This window comes from Pavona decussata, unplaced genomic scaffold (assembly GCF_977016875.1).
Source record: "Pavona decussata unplaced genomic scaffold, jaPavDecu1.1 SCAFFOLD_6, whole genome shotgun sequence".
NCBI lineage: Eukaryota > Metazoa > Cnidaria > Anthozoa > Scleractinia > Agariciidae > Pavona > Pavona decussata.
Genome location: NW_028145430.1, coordinates 5072646 through 5093183, shown reverse-complemented (window position 1 = coordinate 5093183; position 20538 = coordinate 5072646). Strand labels below are relative to the sequence as shown.

Sequence of the window (20538 nt, the reverse complement as noted above, 5' to 3'; positions counted from 1 at the left end):
AACAAGCAACTGACTAAGTTTATTGCAAATGTAACTTCCACTCACCTTCATAAAAGTACAAAAATAAGGGAACGTACGAAAGTGACTGTTTCTTTCCTCTTTCATCCCCATGCGGGTCCCCCTGCGGCCCATGTCACTTGAGTACTGGGTTTTGATCCGGTATTTTGATTGGTCGTGGTCGATCACCATATTTAGACATTAGCGCTACTGCCCTCCGATTTTCAAAAATGGCAGAACGAAACGAAGGGGAAGGCGGTTGCAAGGTTGGTTTCTTTTACTATGATTGGGCTCAGTCGCGGTACAGGTGGACGGATGATAATCATTTTGGTCATTTTAAAGTCAAGAAGGCAGTTCGTGCCTCGTCTGGAGTCAAGGTAGGTGGTAACCGCAAGCAAAGTGGCTTCGTTTCGCTTCGAACAAAGTCATTTCCTTTGTTCGAGCGTTTTTGGTTATCATAAATCAGCTATTTCACTAAGTTAAAGTCATTCCAAACCTTCGCGGGTGTTCCTCAGAAAAAAAAAGAAATGTTTATCCGCACCGCTTTTAGAGAAATCCAAGAAACGATATAAGATTACGCTTATAGTATGACTGTAAAGCCTGGAGGTTCTTAATCCACTTGTTCTTTTATGTGGGTGTTTACTGTATTTTTCAATGAGTCTCATGCACTGGGACGCCACAAGAAAGCTTTTTTGACTTTCATAAAAGCCTGACGCTCTTTGTGGCATTGATGTTTTTATAATAACTGTCAAAATTCCCATGTGCAGATTGGCTCATAGCTATTATCTATAAGAAAACAGACAATAAAAATGAAGTCAGAATATAAGGCGTACGCTTTCTCAATTAAAAGCGAAGCCAATCCTGCTCGTACTTTTTCCATGTTATTGTAAAAAAAAAACCAAATTTATCACAGTTTGCTATGGTAGTATACTCTTAAAGATAATAAAATGACGCCATAAACTGTCAAAAACTTGGCAGTGAAACCACTTGTCTGCGGCTCATGGTTCCACTTGAGTTTTGAACATTTTTTGAGATCATTTTATGGTCTGTAAGAGTATATATAGACCATAGAAAACTGCCTTCGATTTGTTAAATGTCAAACATTTTGGCCAAAAAAAGTTTTCATTTTACCCTATTAATACATTTGAGTGGAGTGTATACTCACAAAAACAAACTCTGAGTTTCTTGCCTTGCACCCCATTACAGCAGTTGTCAACATGACCATGCCACCAACCAATGTAAAGTACTGTAAGAAATCCCAACCAAAACTTGTGACAAAACAATCTATTAAAATTCACAGGAGGCATAGTGGTCATTTCCCCCCTGTTTCTCTGTCTATATGTACTTTAGTATTTGGAAAACTAAAGAAGAGTGGTGTGCCGCATTCTACCTCTCTCAGTTCTTTTCAGACCTGTGAAGTTGAAGGTTGCAAGAACCACGAGGGCTTGTCACTGTTGACAAGAGTCAACAGTCTAGTCTTAGTGTGATGGGTGGTAGGGCTGGGGCTGGGGCTGGGTTGTGGAAACCGAAAGGGCAGGCTTATGGGGTGTTCTATCTACCTGGGTTTGGGATGATGGTACCAGCCCCCTGGCTCCTGAGCACTCAATCTCCATTTGTGTCGTAGGTGCTAAATGCTATTGCCCAGGGGCATTGCTTGAGTTGGTTGATGTATAATCATGCAAATGAAATTTAAAAAGAGGGGTCAAGGTCAGCGAATAGTTATTCAGAGTTTTTTTTTGTCTGGTACATTGTACAGAATAAACCCAGCTCTATGGACACCCGCTTAATACGGACTTCAGTAAATGTTAATACAGACAACAGACACTTTTCTGTGTCCCGAGTGACAAACTCTCATACATTGTCAACCCCGCTTTACGGACGCTGGTTTTCTGCGCACTGTCTATTTTAATTGTCACAATTATGTGCTAATAATTATTATTGTAGACATTGTACCCTGTTCAAATAATGACAGATTTCTACAGGTTAATACGATTTTATTTTCTAAAAATAGTAGCAAAATAGCATGATATGCTTAATCAGTCTCCCTTTCTTTTGCTGTTTTACCCGGCTTGTGCTGAAGTCCTTGAAGAAGTTTTATGTGCAAGAATTTCACTTCCTTGGCCTTTTGATGAAAGGCATTGCTTGTAGTCTTCAGTCCCTCTTTAACATCCTCTGCTTGCTGCTAATTCAGCATCAGCCTCTGCTCTGATAGGACTTGAGTCTTCGACTCCGTTGTCATGTTTCAAGAACAGTAAAGTAGTTTTAGTCCAAGACCATGATAAATGAGCTTAAGGTTAATTCTTTAGTTTGAAGTTGTTACAGTTATAGTTGAGAAATTTGACAACGTCTTGTTGCCGTTAAAATGTCTGCTTCAGTGACATGTGTTGTCCTTGACGTTTTTCCATGTTTTTCTGAAAGCCTGCTTAATATCGACACCCGGATTATACAGACACTTTGGCATGTCCCCTTGGTGTCCGTATTATTCGGGTTTCACTGTACAATTTGTTAAACATTAAAATTGACTTGTCTTCTTCTTCTTGTTTCTTTGTATGTGTACAAACTAAAAATATTTTTTCATAAAATGGGAATTATATTAATTTGCCATCCATTTCATGATTTTGTTTGTCTGGAAGGATGTAGTCGAAGGTGATCCTCAATTATCAGAAGCTATGAGGAAAACGACTTCAGAGGGGTAGGTCAAAATAACAAAATAGTTAGGTTTGGTCAGATTAGATCGACTACTTTGTCAGTAGCTGCCAAATTCTGCTGGTGTACCCAGATACACATTAATGTACATTATTTTCTGAAACAGAATATTAGGTTAAATAGTTTCTAAATAAAATATGGTGCTGCATGGGTGGGAAGTGGAAACAAATGGTTGGTTTTATTGACAGAGTTGATAATTTGGTTACCATAAAGAGATTCAAGGGCTGATGTTATTGCTCTTACGGAAGGCCAAAGGCCGATTTAAACGGTTTCAACATTTGCCCAACATTTGTTCAGCAACAGTTGAACGGATGTTGGGGGAAAGGTTGGATTTGGATGACCACAGGCGGCCCAAGCTCAAGCTGTGAGTTGTGGTGATCATCTTGCGTAATAACCGTCACGGTGCAAATTTGAGAGTTTGTATGGGAATATTTACGATCAGGTTTAGGAGGTAAAAATTCCGAAAATTTCTGAATAAAAATTACATACCTTGTTTATACGGTGTACTGTTTGTTGTTTCTCTGTCTCCTTTTGCTGATTGGAGGTCATTTTAGCGAGTTATCGTTTCCCGGGTTTCACACTCCTAAGAGAAGGGCAAGGCATCACAGTCCGTTTCGGAGCGCCCCTTCCGAGAAACGAAAAATCCCACCTCAAAATGATCGAGCAGCCACAAATCCAACGCAGAATCCCAGCACAAATGTCCCAGTTTCATTTGAGATAAATAGCAACGCAATCCGGCCCCTGCAGCCGATGCCAAGCGGCAGTTTAGTTCCAATAATCCCAGATCTCAACAGTGTAAATGCCTGTGTACACATTCACCACGACACACGGCCATTGAAAACACAATTTTTGTTTTGAATCCCGGCTGCCCTCGGGTCAAATCGACAGGCACAAATTTGAACCAGTTGAATGATTGATTGAGACAATGGTCTAATCGACAGGCGCGAATTTGAATCAGTTGAATGAGTGATTGAGACAATGGTCTCCTGTCGATTTGACCCGAGGGCACCCGGGATTCAAAACAAAAATTGTGTTTTCAACGGTCGTGTGTCGTGGTGAATGTGTACACAGGCATTTACACTGTTGAGATCTGGGATTATTGGAACTAAACTGTGGCTTGACGTCGGCTGCAGGGCCCGGATTGCGTTGCTGTTTATCTCAAATGAAACTGGGACATTTGTGCTGGAATTCTGCGTTGGATTTGTGGCTGCTCGATCATTTTGAGGTGGGATTTTTCGCTTCTCGGAAGGGGCGCTCCGAAACGGACTGTGATGCCTTGCCCTTCTCTTAGGAGTGTGAAACCCGGGAAACGATAACTCGCTAAAATGACCTCCAATCAGCAAAAGGAGACAGAGAAACAACAAACAGTACACCGTATAAACAAGGTATGTAATTTTTATTCAGAAATTTTCGGAATTTTTACCTCCTAAACCCGATCGTAAATATTCCCATACAAACTCTCAAATTTGCACCGTGACGGTTATTACGCAAGATGATCACCACAACTCACAACTTGAGCTTGGGCCGCCTGTGGGATGACAGAGTTTCAACGCCAGTCAAAATTTTCAATAACAAAGAAAATGTTGAATCAATGTTGAATGAAAGTTTAAACCAATTTAAATTTGATTCAACACACTTTCAACTAGCTTTTAACACTTTACTGCACTTTCAACAATGTTGAATGACCTGTTCAAATGCCCCCAACATTTGGTTCAACAACGGTTGAGACCATTTAAACAAGCCTTGAGGTGCAAAATGCTAACAGTCAAATCTCAAGCAGCTCTATTGATAGAACTAAACATCCATATTCTCAAACAAACACCTTTATTATAGGAGGAAATTTCTTTAAATACAGTCAGGTAACATTAATGTTGAATAATTTTCAATATCAGGGGCTGGTGTTTTTTTAATGCAGTCAGGTAACATTAATGTTGAATAATTCTCAATATCAGGGGCTGGTTTTTTTTTTATATATATATTGATTGAATACATAATTACAGGGGCTAGTAACATGCATACATACTTCATTGGCTTGACCCAATGATGCTTTTCAGAGTCAATGTTACTGGCAATAAAAATTAAAAAGTCACAGGAAGCTGAAAACATGACAACAATAGCATAAGAAACCTGACTTAAAAGTTAGGATGTATCTTAACTATTTTTAGTCTTACTAACAATAATAACCTATTGTAAGGAATCAGTGCTTAGTATACATCTAAGGGGGGCTTTCTGAACTGGAATCTACCCCCTGGTAATTAAACTTAAGTATTAATTTTGCTTACGTGTCACAAGGGCTGTTCTTGTCTCAACTGACTTTCATTCAATTATTGTTTTGTTTACTAGGAAAGAGCCCATTGTTAGGAATCCATTACAAGACAAAGATATCAACCAGTTATCAAGATGCAAGAAGGTGAGTCTTTTTGTAAAACTTTGTCTATTATGGTGTTATGGTAACTATAGCCCAGTACATCAGCTTAATATACATACAATTTGTGCAATGTACTGTTTAATAACAGGCATCCATATGTTACAGCTGTACCTTTATAATATCCAACATTTTGCATTCAACAAAAGAGATGATTCCTGTTCAGCAACATTCCTTTATTTATTTGTTTGTATTTTTTATGTTGTTTTTTAAATTCTTCTGACCATAATAATATTGTTGTGTTTAGATGTTACAGGTATACATATATGTAACTGAATTGTTATTTTTGTTACTAGATTTCCCTCATGAGACATTCTCAAGAAGATTTGCATGCTCAAGTAATTTTACCAAAGAAAGGTACTTGGCTAAGTTTGGGAATTTAATCCCTCCTATTATGCATGGCAAACTAGTACGATGAGAATTTATGAGCTACTTTGTATCTGCGTACAGTCATTTTTAGACCTTCGCTGAAGTGTTGAAAAAATCAAGATCCGTTGTCTGCATCTTGTCTGGTTACTTCCTAAGTTTATTGATAATTTCCTAATGCATTATTAAGAAACTGTATAAATTACATGTATGTGCAAAGTGTTTCAATGAGAAATCTTCTGATTCAATTTTTGCTGCATGGTGTGTACACATTGTTTTCAATATTATTGTCTCTGATAGTTTTTCCATTCTCATTTGCCTTTGTGTTACTCCAGTGAGTTTTGCCACATCTTCATCCTCACTATTCTAAGAAGTTTTCAGATATTTATTCTTTGCGACAGGATATCCAGTAGCAAATATTCTCCCCAGCACCTTTTTTTAAATAATTTTTGAATAATAATTTGTTATAAGTTCTTTCATAAGGTTTCCCTAATTTTCAACATTGCTTTGAACATGTAAATGACTGTACTGTACACATGTACATGTAAAACAGGAGGTACAGCATGGAAACATTGCAATGTCCTGATGCATTTGCTTTTCCTCTGTAATGACTTGACTAGGGAAAGGAAATGTTGTAGATTATGAAAACACCATTCACTACCTACCATGAATAAGGACACTATCTTTCTTCCAAGAATGTGATTGAATTCAAAAGAATTAATTAATTTATGTTGTAGGTAGATAAACTAGATTACACATTTGTTTTTGAAGCAGCTTCGGCAACAAAATTATACTTAATTTAGCCAGGTGGCCTTTGCTGTACACCAACAGGCATTTCCAGTGAAGTCAGTCTGGACACAACTAGCTTGGTATTACCAGCACCCTAATATTATGCACGGGAGTCCCAAAAAAGAAAAACACACTTTAGTATTAATAACAAATGCTCCAGTCTCTCTGTTTTGGACAGCAATTTAATAATAAATTATTAAATTATTATGGTCCTGAAGGTGTCTTTTACAGCAAGACCATTTTATGCAGTTAGTTACTTTGTTACAGTGTTGTACTGAACATATATCTTTTCTTCTTCTTTTTTTTTTTTATGATGACCTTGTTTTTTTAGGGGTTACAGTTGTCAAAAGTCAAAGCCTATGCTGTTTACAACCTCAAAACGAGGCTCAAGAGGTATTCAGTAATTTTATTATAAGTTATCGCTTAATATTTCTTTCAAGGCTTTGAGTGTGAAATACACATTAAAAATAAATAGTGGCTTTAACTTTAAGAGGGCTGGTTGCACAGAGAGCTTTGACTATATGTAAATATCGCTAATGTAATAATCCTCCCCCCCCCCCGCCTCGCAAATGGGCCCCCCCCCCCCCCAAAAAAAAAAAAAAAGTTCTTTTTAAACTCCCATCCCCTAGCTCTACTTTTTCTTTCACACATGTGAGGATCCTTATTTTCCAGGAAACCATTCAATGTCACAATGACTGGTTCAGGTTTGTACAGTTTATGCAGGGCTTATTTTCTCCACTGTTGCACCAATTCCTGAATTTCTTTACTGAGTCCTAGCCACCAAACAGAGTTCTTACCTCTCTTACACCATTTAGTGATCCCTTGGTGTCCTTCGTGGATTTTATTTGAGGTCGCAAGTTAAATGGAGGATTAGATTTTGTTCCTGAATGCTTTCAGCGAGATGTTCTGTACAAGTGACAGTTTGCCCCTGCTTTCAAGACTTCATCACATCTTTTAAACCAATGCTTGTCTGGTCATCCCTCACAGCAATACACTTTGTTCTATCTGCAGATTAGATCTTCTTTGATTTGTGCTTCCCTGATCAGCTGAAGACTTGAGTGTAAGTCAGGTAGTGATGAGAGATTAGGCTCCTGATGTGATTAATTTTTCATTGTCAATGATAGGCTGGGCTGCTTGGTTTTAGACAACATACATCTTCCTTTCAGGGACATGCACAATGTCTGAAATGGAAACTCATTAGTTGCATCCTAAACCTCTGGACTTTTTGGTCAAGTGTGTGAGCACTCAACAACAATTTGAGGGGTTTCTGATCTGTTTCTATGGCGATTGACTTTCCCACATGGCACTCCCATGATCTTCCACATGTCTATGGAAGAGCTAGACCTTTTTTAATCTGCAGATATCAACACTTGTATGAGGTCAGGTTTGATTTGCTCAAATTCTTTTTATTGCTCACTTCCCCGTGCCCACTGGTTTCCTTTGTGCAGAAGGTCTCTGATGCTCTCTCTTTTTGTAAACAAGATGCTCAGAGAATTTACTTAGTTGATTCACCATGCCCAGAAAGGTTCTCACTTCCTTGCAACGGCTTAGGGTACTGGGTTGCTACTGGTGCCGATGTTAGTGAGTTCACCCAGGAAAAGCTCTTTTTCATCCACATTTCAGAGAAGTTCACTTGACCCACTTTGCCAAAAGGTCAACTGGAGCTCAACAATGGGTCAAACTAAGTTTTCATATGTCATTGACATCTTCACAGTGATCTACTGGTTGGGCCGAGCAAGAGAAATTACATGAATTGCCCATTAAAGGTGGAAGAAAATGTTCAGCATGGTGAAAGTTTGTTAATCTCTTTGTCGTCTTTCTTATTTTGCCACATTCCGATGAAGTGCAGCAACTATTAATATTGATTTACGGCATCATGCTGTTCGGGTTGAATTAGTAGAATAACATACGTGGATTCATACTTGAAGACTCTGACAGTTTTGCCAAGTGGGTTCAAATTCGAAGTTGGCATGAAAGTTATCTGCCAGACCAAACTATATTTTCATGATGAACAAAATGCCATTTCCTCTCTCTTTCACTTCATTTAGAAGTTGGATGTTGTTAACCTTGTCATATTTGAATAATTTCTGGTTTTATGCCAGCATTAAGGACCTTTACTTGAGCTTGCTGTGTGTCAAATTGTTGTTGCATTTTGAATAGATTGGTTTGGTCAGGTGGGAACTGTAGATACAAATTCCTGATGTCTTGCTCTGCAAGATAGTGCCGAATAATCTTAGTGATTTTTCCCCCACAGGCAGCCCTAGCTCGCATTAGGGGAGAGAGATTGGCCTTTGAAGTATGGATGGTCATTGATATTTTGAGTGCTTTACAAGGCCTAGTGTGGGCAATGGTGTAAGCCACTTGATGGAGCAAGCATGTGTAACTGAGCATTGACTTTGTGTGAGGCGAACATGTTGCTTTAAAGTGTGATGAATTTTAACCCTTTGTAGTGGTTACTGCACTATGAAATTGGTGACAACTTTGTTAAAAATATAATAAGAAGGGCTTTGTCACCCCTGGACTTTTTAGGTTCGGCTTCATATGTGGCCAAGATATGAAACAGTGGAAAAGAGGGTGCCAGTATTATGTCAATGAAAAAAAAAACGGGCTGAAAGAAGTTGCAACTGCTACACTTATCTGGTTTAAATGTACAGGACCTTAATTTATGAAAACCTTGAAGATTTCAGCCCAACCTCTGCAACAACTGACAATGAGTATAAAATTTGTATTCAAAAGCCAGATGTGCATTTTCTCACAGAGAACAATGTCCCGTTCTAACAACACATGTTTTGACACATGGCAATTCGATGGGGAGAAATTGCGGACAAGTTTATGGTGCATTTACGTAAACAAGCTCACCATTGCAACTTTGGGACTCTGGAGGATAGTCTGCATGATCATCAGGTTATTGAGAAGTTGCCCAGTATCAAGTGGAAAAACTTGATTGAAGTCAAGAATGTGTCTTCAGGAGATGCCATGGATAAAGTGCGCTTGTGGGAGTCTGCTCGTGAGCAGGCTATTCAAATGGTCAGTCCCAGTCAAGACACTGACATCAGCACTAATACAGTTGGAACAAAACAAGGAAGTGGTAACATTTGCTTCAACTGTCGTCTGTGGCAAAGATAGTCATTTTGCTTGTGACCTGATCAGTGCAGTAAATGGGAGGAAATATTTGCTAAATGTGACAAATATGGACACTTTACTTGTTGCTGCAGGGGAAAAATTAGATCAAGGCCCAACAAGCAGCATTCAGTCAGAAACAGCACCTTAGTGGAAGTAAAGTTGAACACTTCAATGATGGTGGTTCATTTGTTAAAAATATGGTTGAATAGGGGAGGTTTTTTTTTTTGTTCACTTGGAGAAACCTAGCCTCATTTTCCCCAGAAGATAAGAAAAACCAAAAATCTTCCCAAAATGAATTTCAGGTGCTTTACACCCACAATAAATTAGTTTCTTTTGCCAAGTTCATTAATTTTTGTGGGAGGAGGGTTCTTGATGGTGAATAGATGGGCACCACACATTAATTTGTCTTAGTTTGGCTTTTAATATATTCATATTCAGAGTAAATGGGTGCCAGTATCCATGTCCCAGTAAAATCCCTGTCAATGATGTGGTTGATGTGGCTTAATCTAGTATCTTCTGAAGTGTGCAAGTGTGGTATATTTCACCCCTCACTCTGGATCTTTTATTCGACGTGGCTATTACCAACCAGGTGTCCAGATCACATCGCTTTCTTTGGGATATTTACCCTGCTTAGTAATTTCTTATACTTTGGTGTTAATAGCATTTAGTTAGTTGAGTGGCAGTATCTGTTGTTTAAATAGAAGAAAGATCCTCTTTCATCAGCAGTTCAAAATGTGTGGTTCCAGAAAATATCCATACCCCCACCACGGAGGGAATTTCACATAGGACCCCCTCACCCCCCAGGATTTTCCATTTTCGAGGTATTTTTTTAACCCCCCACCCCCCCCCCCACCCCTTCGGAAATTCCTTAAAAACAGAATACACCCCCCACACCCTCTGGAAAAGTTTTATTTTAAAAGAACGCCTCAAAAATCAGTTTGATGTGAACTTTTCAGAAATATCAAGAACTGCCTACACGAGGACAAAATATGCGTTATCGAAGAGCGCGCGCGCCGTTTAATTTCACGGGTAGAGTTTGCCAAAAAGCTCTTGATACTGAAATAATTGTTGTGTTTTATATTTACCTGTGGTCATTGACATCAAACTTTACCATTAGCTTCGCTGAAGATTTTAAATCTTAATTGTTGGAATAAGTCCGGCAATGCAAAAATGTGTTTTCATTTAATTTGCATATGTCATGTTTACGATCCTATGCAAATTTTAGGAGATCAAAAAGATTATCGCTTTAGTTCTACTTAATCGATTTTTCTCCTGGTAATCATTCAGTCTAGTTATTTTAGTCAATAGTTTTCCTATTGAATCAGAATAGCATGGACAAAATAAGCATTAGCAGGGCAGGGAGACAAATAGAGCTTTCAGATCGTAACTTGAAACCGCAGACGAAATGGAGCAGCAAAACGAAATTAGCATGTTCACGTTCTTATGCAAATTTTGTATGAAATCAATAACGCATTAAAAGAATGTCGAATTGGCTCTATTTTGTTCAATTTTGGCCTAGAAATTCAGTTAAAAGTTTTGGACTTTGAGTTGAAATACTTTGGACAAAATAAGTTTTAACATGGATCAGTTTTGAGTCTTTTGACAAACTAGTTGTAATTGACCCCGGGAATTGACCTTTGCCCGTAACTCTACACAGCATACAAAAATAACAAACAAATATTTCAATGTTTTATGTAAATTTGGGGCTTTCACTTTATAGCCATACAAAATTTTCCCTTTTAAACATTGATACAAATTCAATTGTTGCCAATGAACAATATTTTTCTACGCAAGAAAGATTCACAAACAACAGTTTTATAATAACTGATCGTCATGCAACGCAGACATAGATTTCTTGTCTCAGTTGGAGTACTTCGCTTACAAAGGCTTTTCGGAGAAGGGAAACATGTTTTTAATGTAACAAGGGTTTCTTTAAAACAGTTAAACAAAGTAATGTCTTCAAGAAAGATCTACGAAGTTACAAAGTTGGTAAGTTACAATTTTGAACATTTATGTCTGACATGAACATGAAGTTGACCCTCTGGAAACTTATCCAACCATTCACCCCTCCTCCTCTCTGGAATTTCCTGGGCCATTGACCCCCCCACCCCTCTGGAATTTCCAATTCCCTCCGTGGTGGGGGTATGGATATTTTCTGGAACCACACAATATATGTTTCATATATTTACATTGCTAGACATTGCCACCATCGACATTCAAATTGGCAGTATGCAGGATGTTTGTCTCATGTCTCCAGTTGCTCAGTGTTAAAGCATCCAAACTAGTAATCGGAAGGTCATAGGTTCGACTCCTGTTAGGAGAACTTGGATTTTCTTTTTCCGAGTATGCCTGTTTCACTGAATAGTACATCGCTCTCATTTAGTTACTAGGCTTAAAATCAACCATCACATCTACTTCATGATGCAAATTATTCTTACCCTTGAAATTTAGATTACAAAAGGTCATGGAACCATGATCACTGTCCTACAAACAAGACTACTCAGATTACGAGCTGCACAAACACTCTGGCATAAGGTAAATTTAAAAATTATTTCTTTTATATGTACTGTTAAAAACCAGTGACAACTTCCAAGTTATTGTCATGTTCTCTTATATATCAAAACTATGTAAAAAATACATAAGAGCAAACCATAGGCTTATATCTAGTTAAGGACATGCATTACCATTTTGGTGGTAATTACCACCATCTGGCCTCATAGCGCTGTCAGTATAGCAACAGACAGAGGTTAAAGATTGTTTTCTTTGCCTCATGTGGTCTCCCATTTCCTTACTAGGACTAGTAGGACAGTAGGATATTTACAAGTCCATCTTAGCACTTTAACATACACTACAGAATTAATTCTGTGATCCATCATTTGTGTCATTTGTGCTAGTGGCACAACATTCACATTTACTGACAATTGAACAACTAAGATGTATTGGTTTTGCTGTGATGAAGATTTTCACTGCTCCTTGTGTTCTCTTAAAACAGGATACAAATGCTTTGATTGAGTATCTCCTGAGGTAAGCCATTACTGGTTATATTATTTTTTTATTCGATTTGAAGATAAGGCTGGGTGGAATTTAAACCCAAGGAATATTATTTCCTTCTGTTACACAAAGTAGGCACAGTGCAGGAGTGTTACTACTCAGCCCACTTACAGCATTGGAAATATTATAGATAATAGTTCTTTGTGGACAAGGTTTCCACAGGTTTCAGGTTTCCCTTATGGTTTGCTGGTGTACCTACATGTACAATTCCATCATCGATTTCTTGTAGGGCTTGGCTTTAGTGATAATAATTATAGACATATCCTCAGCAAGAAGATGTCTTTGCAAAATTCTGACCACCATTTGGTAATTATGAGTAAAAGTAAGCATCTAAAACGAAAATGATGCAAGTCATTCAAGTTATTAACCTTCAAACCATGTTAAATATTGTAATTTTATGAGTGCTCATTTTCAGATATTTGCACCAGGATGTATTCACAAGTTTAATGCATTTTTTGGTGCCCAAACACTCACTTACACACTGTAGCTCCAATCCACATATGGAGTAAAAATCAAACAAACAACTAAGCATTTTGAAGCCTACCATTCACTTTCAATCATGTACAACTGGTTTTCTAGATGAACTGGAAGATGGTAGGCTTGTCTTCCAAAACGCTAAAGAATCACAGCACATTAATTGAAAATACCAGTACGACAATTTTATTGGTAGAGAGATCATCTACAGGCTTAATAGTGTATTTTTTCCCAATCTTGACTCTCACCTATTTCCAGAATACTGAACATAGATGTGATATATTCATTTGTGTCAATTTACTTTTACAGAGATTAGAAATTGTAATAATTTATTATAAATAAGCACATTCTGAAGTTTTCACTCTTATCACAAGGGCTTCATCGGCTGAATGAATAAATTTCTTCAAAGCTAATTTGCCATGAATGAATCTGGATCATGTGACAAACTATACACCTATTCCTGTTTAAATCAGTTTTACTTCTCTGATGTGGATGGCTGCTTTCACCTTTCACCTTTTGTCTAAAGTCAACCAACTTCTTGTCTGAAATGCTTCTGTTTTCCCATTTTACATCTTGTCCTCTATTGTCCAGATGTTTTGAGATGGTGGAAGTGGGCTGTGTACGGTTTGCAGGTGTCACAGTCTATGTCATATACGACTTCTGCGGCCTAGTCTGTCTTTTTCTTATCTTTAGGGTGGATCATGATCAGCAGGGACTTTCGCATGTTGTACAGCCTGTTGTCGGTGGAACCCTGTACTTCTTTAAGATGTGAGACAAGTTTTCTATCAATTTGTTGGTTTAGGGAAGGCCTACAGGGGGATGTTTCTTCTTTTCCCTCCAGGTGTTACAAAGGAGTTTGAGAGGCCTCCTAACATGTTTGTGTTCTCGTTCTCTGTCTTCTTTCATGGTCACCGTAACACACCTCCTGTTTGTTTGTGATGATTGGACTACAGTCGACTCCCGATAACTCAAACCCTCGCTATCTCGAACCTCGCGCTAATTCGAACCAATTTTTCTTTCCTTTCAGGTCATTTTCTATATACTTGTACCCTCAATAACTCGAACTCCCGATAACTCGAACCTTTTTCAATTTCCCTTGAAGGTTCGAATTATCGGGAGTCGACTGTAGTTGATTTCAGATAAAAGGTGAAACAGGCCATCTACATCAGACAAAGGAAACCTGATTCAAACAGGGATGGCAGTTACGACCTCCCCACGGTCTTTAAGTCACATGACTGATCCAAAGACCATGGCAAATTAGTTGCAAAGAAGTTTGTCATCTGCTGGCAAAGCCCTTGTGAAAAGAGTGAAAGCCATTTCTAGTCTCTGTGAATTGTCACAAACGAATCAGAGTTTTCTGGAGAAAATAATTGACATTTATTTCTGAAATGACATGTAATTGACTAATTCTACTTTTTGACTTTAGTGGTAGCTGCTACGTATGCTATTTTGTAAAAGTAATAATTTTTAAACTTTTTGAAGTGGTGTTTAATCGCAAAAAAAATACTTATCATCATATCCTTAATTAAATACAATCTCACACCATTAAAACCAATGGTCTTCCTCTGAGCCTTGTGAAGAAAGAAAACCGTCTTGAAACATGTTTATGAAATCATATGTAACTAAGTAGAAGCTATAACAAACTACTCTGCATTATTTACTGAAATTTATTACAGAGTGGATGTGTAGTGGAACATTTACTGCAGTTACAGTATTGTGGAATTTCTTGTACCTTCTTAGTTTTAGCAGCTAGAATATATTAGCCCTATGCCCGTCTACATTCCTGTTGATAATCATATAATTTACTTAATTTCAGGCTTAAAGATGAGTCTGTTCTGGTTGATGTCATGCCATTTTTAACCAGCAGGTATACACTTAAATTTTTAACTAAAAGACACAGATGTATTATACCTGATTGAAAAAATGACAGGTGAAAAGTTGAAGTACAGTCAGTGACACAGGTATACTCGGAATAAGATAATCTGAGCTCTCCTAACCGGAGAAGGACCATAACCTTGATTATTACCACTGAACTACAGGGGACTTGTGGGATATAGGCCATTAACTAGCAAGCTTGTTATAGCTCAAATACACCATGTAGCCAATTAGATTTTAAGCACTTGTGCTATCAAATATTGGCTGTTGGATATGGAAAAAGATAATTTTCAGAGTTTTAGAATTACATTCAGTATGGCAAACGTGAGGTATTTCCTGTTTATGTTTTCTTGAAAAACATGGGTACACAAGAATAGTGCAAAATAATTCTGGGCTTTGATGCTAAAGCAAAACTACCGGAATTTACTAACTAACTGAAAACAGCGTGGGGCAAATAAAGGATAAGCATGATCACGTGATCATGTCTGCCATTTGCCGTAAACGTAATTCTAAATCTCTCTGTTGGCGGTCAGTGCGTATGTGAGTTGACAACATAAGACAACAACAACAAGTGGATTTTATTAGACTCATTACACAATAGCTACTGCAAATTACAACAAATTAGGCTAATTGTTTCAAGTTTGAGTTGTCAAATTCAAAATGGCATATATTAAGAATTAAGCAGCCGTGATTCAAAAAGAGTACAATTCGGTTTAGATGAGAGTTAAGCACTTTACTGACAGTGTATGAATAAACTTGTTTTGGGCCGTGTTACATTGAAATGAACTGTGCTTGAAATGTGGGATACTTTTCAAATCATCATTTGCAGAGCAATTAACATTCTCTCAGTGTTCAAATGGTGTATTGTGCTAACCAATCTCTTGAGACATGTTGAAAAAAAAAATCATTTATGTAAGACTTAGCAGTGAACTGGCACTGGAACGTTGGGGATTGCGTGACGAGCGAAAATTGCGTCCACAAGGGAGGCTACACACGACCTACCGCTTTCTAAAGGGTTGGATCTAGTTTTAATGTTTTGGTGGACATCAATTATCAAAGAAAAGTCGTCAAAGCTATTTTGAATTCTGACAGGATTTCAAGGTAACAGAGCCAAGAAATTGACTAAAAAGAAAGTAACGCTTCATTAAGGACGGTGCCTACTATTGTTACTGCGCATACGTTCTGCGCGTCGCGAGATACTCGGGTTTCCTATGGGTGGTGCCTACTAATACAGGAATATTTTTGCACGGTTTAAAACTATACGGAGAAAGTAGAACTTACCAAATGCTTTTGGTATCTCAAAAAAAAGTGGGGGTAACCATGCATTTTTCAGAGATAATTAAGCTTCAATTTAGGAAAAAATCCCATACATTGCTTTATATTTTCACGTTTTTTAGAGATATTAATGCTTAATTATCTCTGAAAAATGCGTGGTTACCCCCAATTTTCTTTTTGGATTCCAATAGCCCTTGGTAAGATCTGCTTTTCCCTCATAGTCATAAACTGCACAAAAATACTTTGGTGTTAGTAGGCACCGTCCTTAAAAGGTATTTTTCCGGATATTTTTTAATTACAAATTTTAAATTTCACCACAGGTGATAATTTGCTAACCCGCGCCCATTGCTGATTATGCAAATTATCACATGCAAGGATTTAACAAGCCTGTGAACAGGCTCCCAAGTGGGGTATAGGGTGAAAAGAAAAATTGGCGAGCCAAGTGAGCGAAGCGCGGTATGCGGCAAGAAAGAAAGAAAGGGAGCCTGTGGGCCATTCTTTGAATGCCGCTGTGTTGTGATACCAGATTCTGGTATCACGCTCTGATTGGTTAGATAGGCGATTGTTGACAGCTTTGCAAAGAATATTTGACACATTGAATCGTTTGAATGTTGTTGGGCTTTAAAAAGAACTGAAGATTTTTCTACATTCTGTAGATAAAAAGAAGACTGATGTTTTTGGAATATTCACGGACTGCTTTCGACAAGAGTTTGATCTTTCAGCTGCTTCCTTGGATGTTAAAAGAAATGTATGATGGAACTTTGAATGTTTGGTTGTAATTGTCACGCCGTTGGTGTTAATGTTGAAGGACAAGGTTAATGAGCTATCTAACTTAGGCCTCAAAGCGTTTGCAATCGGCGCTCAAGATGAAGAAGTCTTTGCTGATAATGATTCATCAGTCGGTGATTGTACGGTCGGCGAATCTTTTGGAGTTTGTTGCCCAGGACAAACAAGCAATTTCTTGTTCGTAAAGAGTTGAAAAACGAAACTACCAGCACTCTTTTGCGTTTAAGAATTCTTCACATCTTAAGAATTTTTCGTAAAACCTAACATTTATGCGCTTTCGTTCTCGCTGGATTTCCCCAATGAATAATGTTCATTGCCAAATATTACATTCAGACAAGACAAGACAAGCGGAATGATTGGCATAAAATAAATTAAAATTACCTTGTTGACATATTAGTCACAGGTTAATTACAAGGGGGCAGAATGGTAGTATCAAAAGAATGTCCACAGGCTCCCTCCTTTCTTTCTCGCCCCTCTCTGTGTCCGATTTTTTTCTTCACCCTATACCCCACTTGGGAGCCTGTTCACAGGCTAATTAAACATTTTCAATATCCTCTAAACAATACCTTTTCTTCTAGTGAAACAGTCTTACCATCTGTCAGTGCATAAAATTGTCAATTTCTTGTTTTGTTCCCTTTGAAACCTCAAAATTCAAAATTATTTCAATGGCTTTTCTTCGAATGACGTCTACCAAAATGCAACTTTATCCAACTTTTTTGAGACGGTATTTTGTGTTATTCTACTGTAACACATGGTCCAAGAGAGTCTCTGATTAAGTCTTTGAGAGAGAGCAGTGTTGCGCCTGTCAACCAGTGAGCATAATACATGCCAAGCTTTGCTTGTTGACATTGTTGTTGCAGAGTATGTGAAGTTTCACCTGAAGGGCGAGCTCTATCTATGGGAGCCTGTTTGGAAATGTTACCAGCACTTGAAAGACTTCTCACTTCCAAATTTGAAGAGTGAGTGATAGTAAAACTAAACTGTTTAGTTTAATCTACTCAGTCTGGTGAAGTATCGGAAACCACCAAAATTATGTTAGTTTTGAGCTATAGTTGTTAGCTAGGAGGATTGCTTATTCCAAAGTACAAACTATTACTGGTATAACCCACTGAAGAAATGAAATGACCAGCTTCCTGATTCAAAGCAAGCTATATATATTTCTGATAAGATTGGAGATCAGTTAGTCCTGATTTTATCTCTACAATAATTAAAATGAAGGAATTATACTTCAAACTTTGGTCTCTATTGCAGTATACCATATACTAATAGTTGGCCCACTGGGAAGTCAGTCAATGAACAGAATGGAGGTAAAAAGAGGGGCTGCACATTACACTGTGCATGCAATACATATGAGTGAAAAAGCTTACATAGGGGATTTTCCCTCAGGCATACTACAGAGGTATTGAGAACAGGATTTAAGTGATTGCTGTTCTCTTGGCAGTTATATTATTGCTGGACTGAACATGATTAGGGAGATGATTAAACGCTGGTGGATGCAGTTGAAAACTGCCACAAACAAAGGAGTTGAGCCTGAATGGCAAAGATGTAGCAGGTACTTTCTGATTGGTTTATATGAAGTTAGGTTTAGACAAGCTAAAAGAAATTATGCCAATGCAACGTAATAAAGAAAACTTCTGGTACTTAGAACACTTGCTGCAGAATCTAGTTTATCATAAAGTCAGAGCATGCATCAGGTTAGTTATCGCTATTTTTTAGAAAGTAGCTGTTTACATGACACTGTGATTTATTCCTTGCTTTGTTACTTTATTATAGGAGTGTCAGTGGTTTATACATGGCAATAGTTTCCCTCTCCGCCATTATTGTCAAATTATCCAAGAGGAAAGGACGAGTAGGCGAGAAAGCTATTGTAAGTAAACATTCCCTTTTTTTTCTCCTAACGCAATATCTCCATTGTTATTATGTTATATGGCTGAGCGAATTCATGATGGAAATGATTATTCTAATTGGTCTCTGAGTACTGTCTGAATTGCTGGATGGACCCCTCACATGGACCTGGCTTTGGTGGGTTTGATATTTCAAAAACAAATTGAAAATAATGAAGCTTTTTCCTTGTATCTGACCTAGCCTTCTCCTATCCTTCTTTTTGCTTGTGTTTGCCAATATAGGCACTACTGGAGAATTTGCAAAACGGCCATTGGTGCAACCACTAGGATCTCCCTCCCTTTATGTAAACAGTCTCTAATGTTTGGTGTATTTGTTGCAGGTCGTCACCCGACTGTTGGACCTTTTATAAGAGATAAATACATAAAAGAAAGAAATGGGAATTTCACGGAGTGGCTCTTCTCTCCACTGTTTCCAGCTCGATTTGGAATTTGGAAATGTTGTTGCAAACGGAGATGGAGATGCAAATGTGTTAGCCGATAATATTGTAGTCATTCATCAATCAATCTGTCTGTGAGTGATTTAAAGTTTCCCATGGCCTACTTATTTCGTCTCCATAGTTGATCCTTGAGTAACATGTTTTACATTGTGCAATGTCAGGAGTGTGCGCAAGGCTCGTATGAGGGGAAAAGGAAGAAGTTGTCCTTCTCCCCTTGTTTACCTATTTATTCAATTTGTTATTTTTATTTTATTTTATTAATTTGATTTTATATTTATTTATTTTTATTTTTTCATTGTAAACACCACATTTGTAGTATCTTATTTAAGTTACAAAGCACATTTGCATTTAAACAAGCTTTTTGCTCTTATTTGATATGTGGATAAATAAAGCTACTTTCTTACTTACTTACTTACTTCCCCCTCCTCTTTTGTAAGACTCATGCGCACTCTCTACATTGAACCCTATCATTAATTTACATTTATTTATTTATTTATTTATTGATCACACTGTAAATAAATCAAGGACTACTATGAACCTTCTTGTGAAAAAATGTATTAAAGTGTCAAAAGTGTGTCTGTTGGTAATAAAAAAGGTAAATGCTTGAAATAAAATTGGTTGGCCAGACATCCTGGTAATCAAATGTTTCCTATCATTACCAATTCCACGCGCTCTCACAAAAGATCTTCATTCTGGTCTGCTAGCCGTACTTCAGGCCACCTCTGCGAACCATGTCTTTTGTTTTCCTCACAAAATTTCCACTTCAAGAATTCAAGTGAAAGTTATTAGGCGCACTTATTTAACCAAAGAGAAACAGTTTGCCCTAAAGGAACTGAGAGGGGACTCTGAAATAATTATCTTTGAAGCTGCCAAAGGAGGGGCAGTAGTAATTATGGACTGCACATACTACGCTGAAAAAATAGTCAAAATGTTGAATGACTCACCAACATATAAAGAAATTCCTGCCAATACAGATAATGATAATAATAATAATAATAATAATAATAATAATAATAATAATAATGATGATGATGATGATGATAATGATATAGCAACAACATTTTAAGAGGAGGCCTACAATCACCTGACGGTGGTTTTCAGGAGGGTCCTCTAAAATAAAGGTTAAAATACATTAAAAATAAAACTAAAATACAGCTTAAAACTGTGACACAACTAAGGTGCTAACTAAAGTTAATTGTTTTATAAAATATAAAACTGAGTAGTTCGTGATTAAAATCGTCCAAAACTAAAAATTAAGATAAAAATACCAACTACAGTTTAAATGGTTGAATAAAAACTGTTTCAATTTACGTTTAAAATCATTTTCGGC

At 37.5% G+C, this 20538-nt stretch overlaps 1 protein-coding gene across 1 annotated transcript; it reads left to right on the top strand.

Annotated features, from left to right (window-relative positions):
- The first annotated feature begins 202 nt into the window (after positions 1–202).
- LOC146489339 (katanin p80 WD40 repeat-containing subunit B1-like) lies at positions 203–20241 on the top strand. The gene is made up of 12 exons (XM_085108178.1): positions 203–374; positions 2631–2689; positions 5047–5113; positions 5425–5485; positions 6615–6676; positions 11858–11941; positions 12399–12430; positions 14748–14798; positions 17728–17826; positions 18309–18419; positions 18641–18734; positions 19092–20241. The coding sequence occupies exons 1-12, from the start codon at positions 228–230 to the stop codon at positions 19119–19121; spliced, it is 897 nt and encodes a 298-aa protein (XP_084964304.1). The 5' UTR covers positions 203–227; the 3' UTR covers positions 19122–20241.
- Positions 20242–20538: the final 297 nt, after the last annotated feature.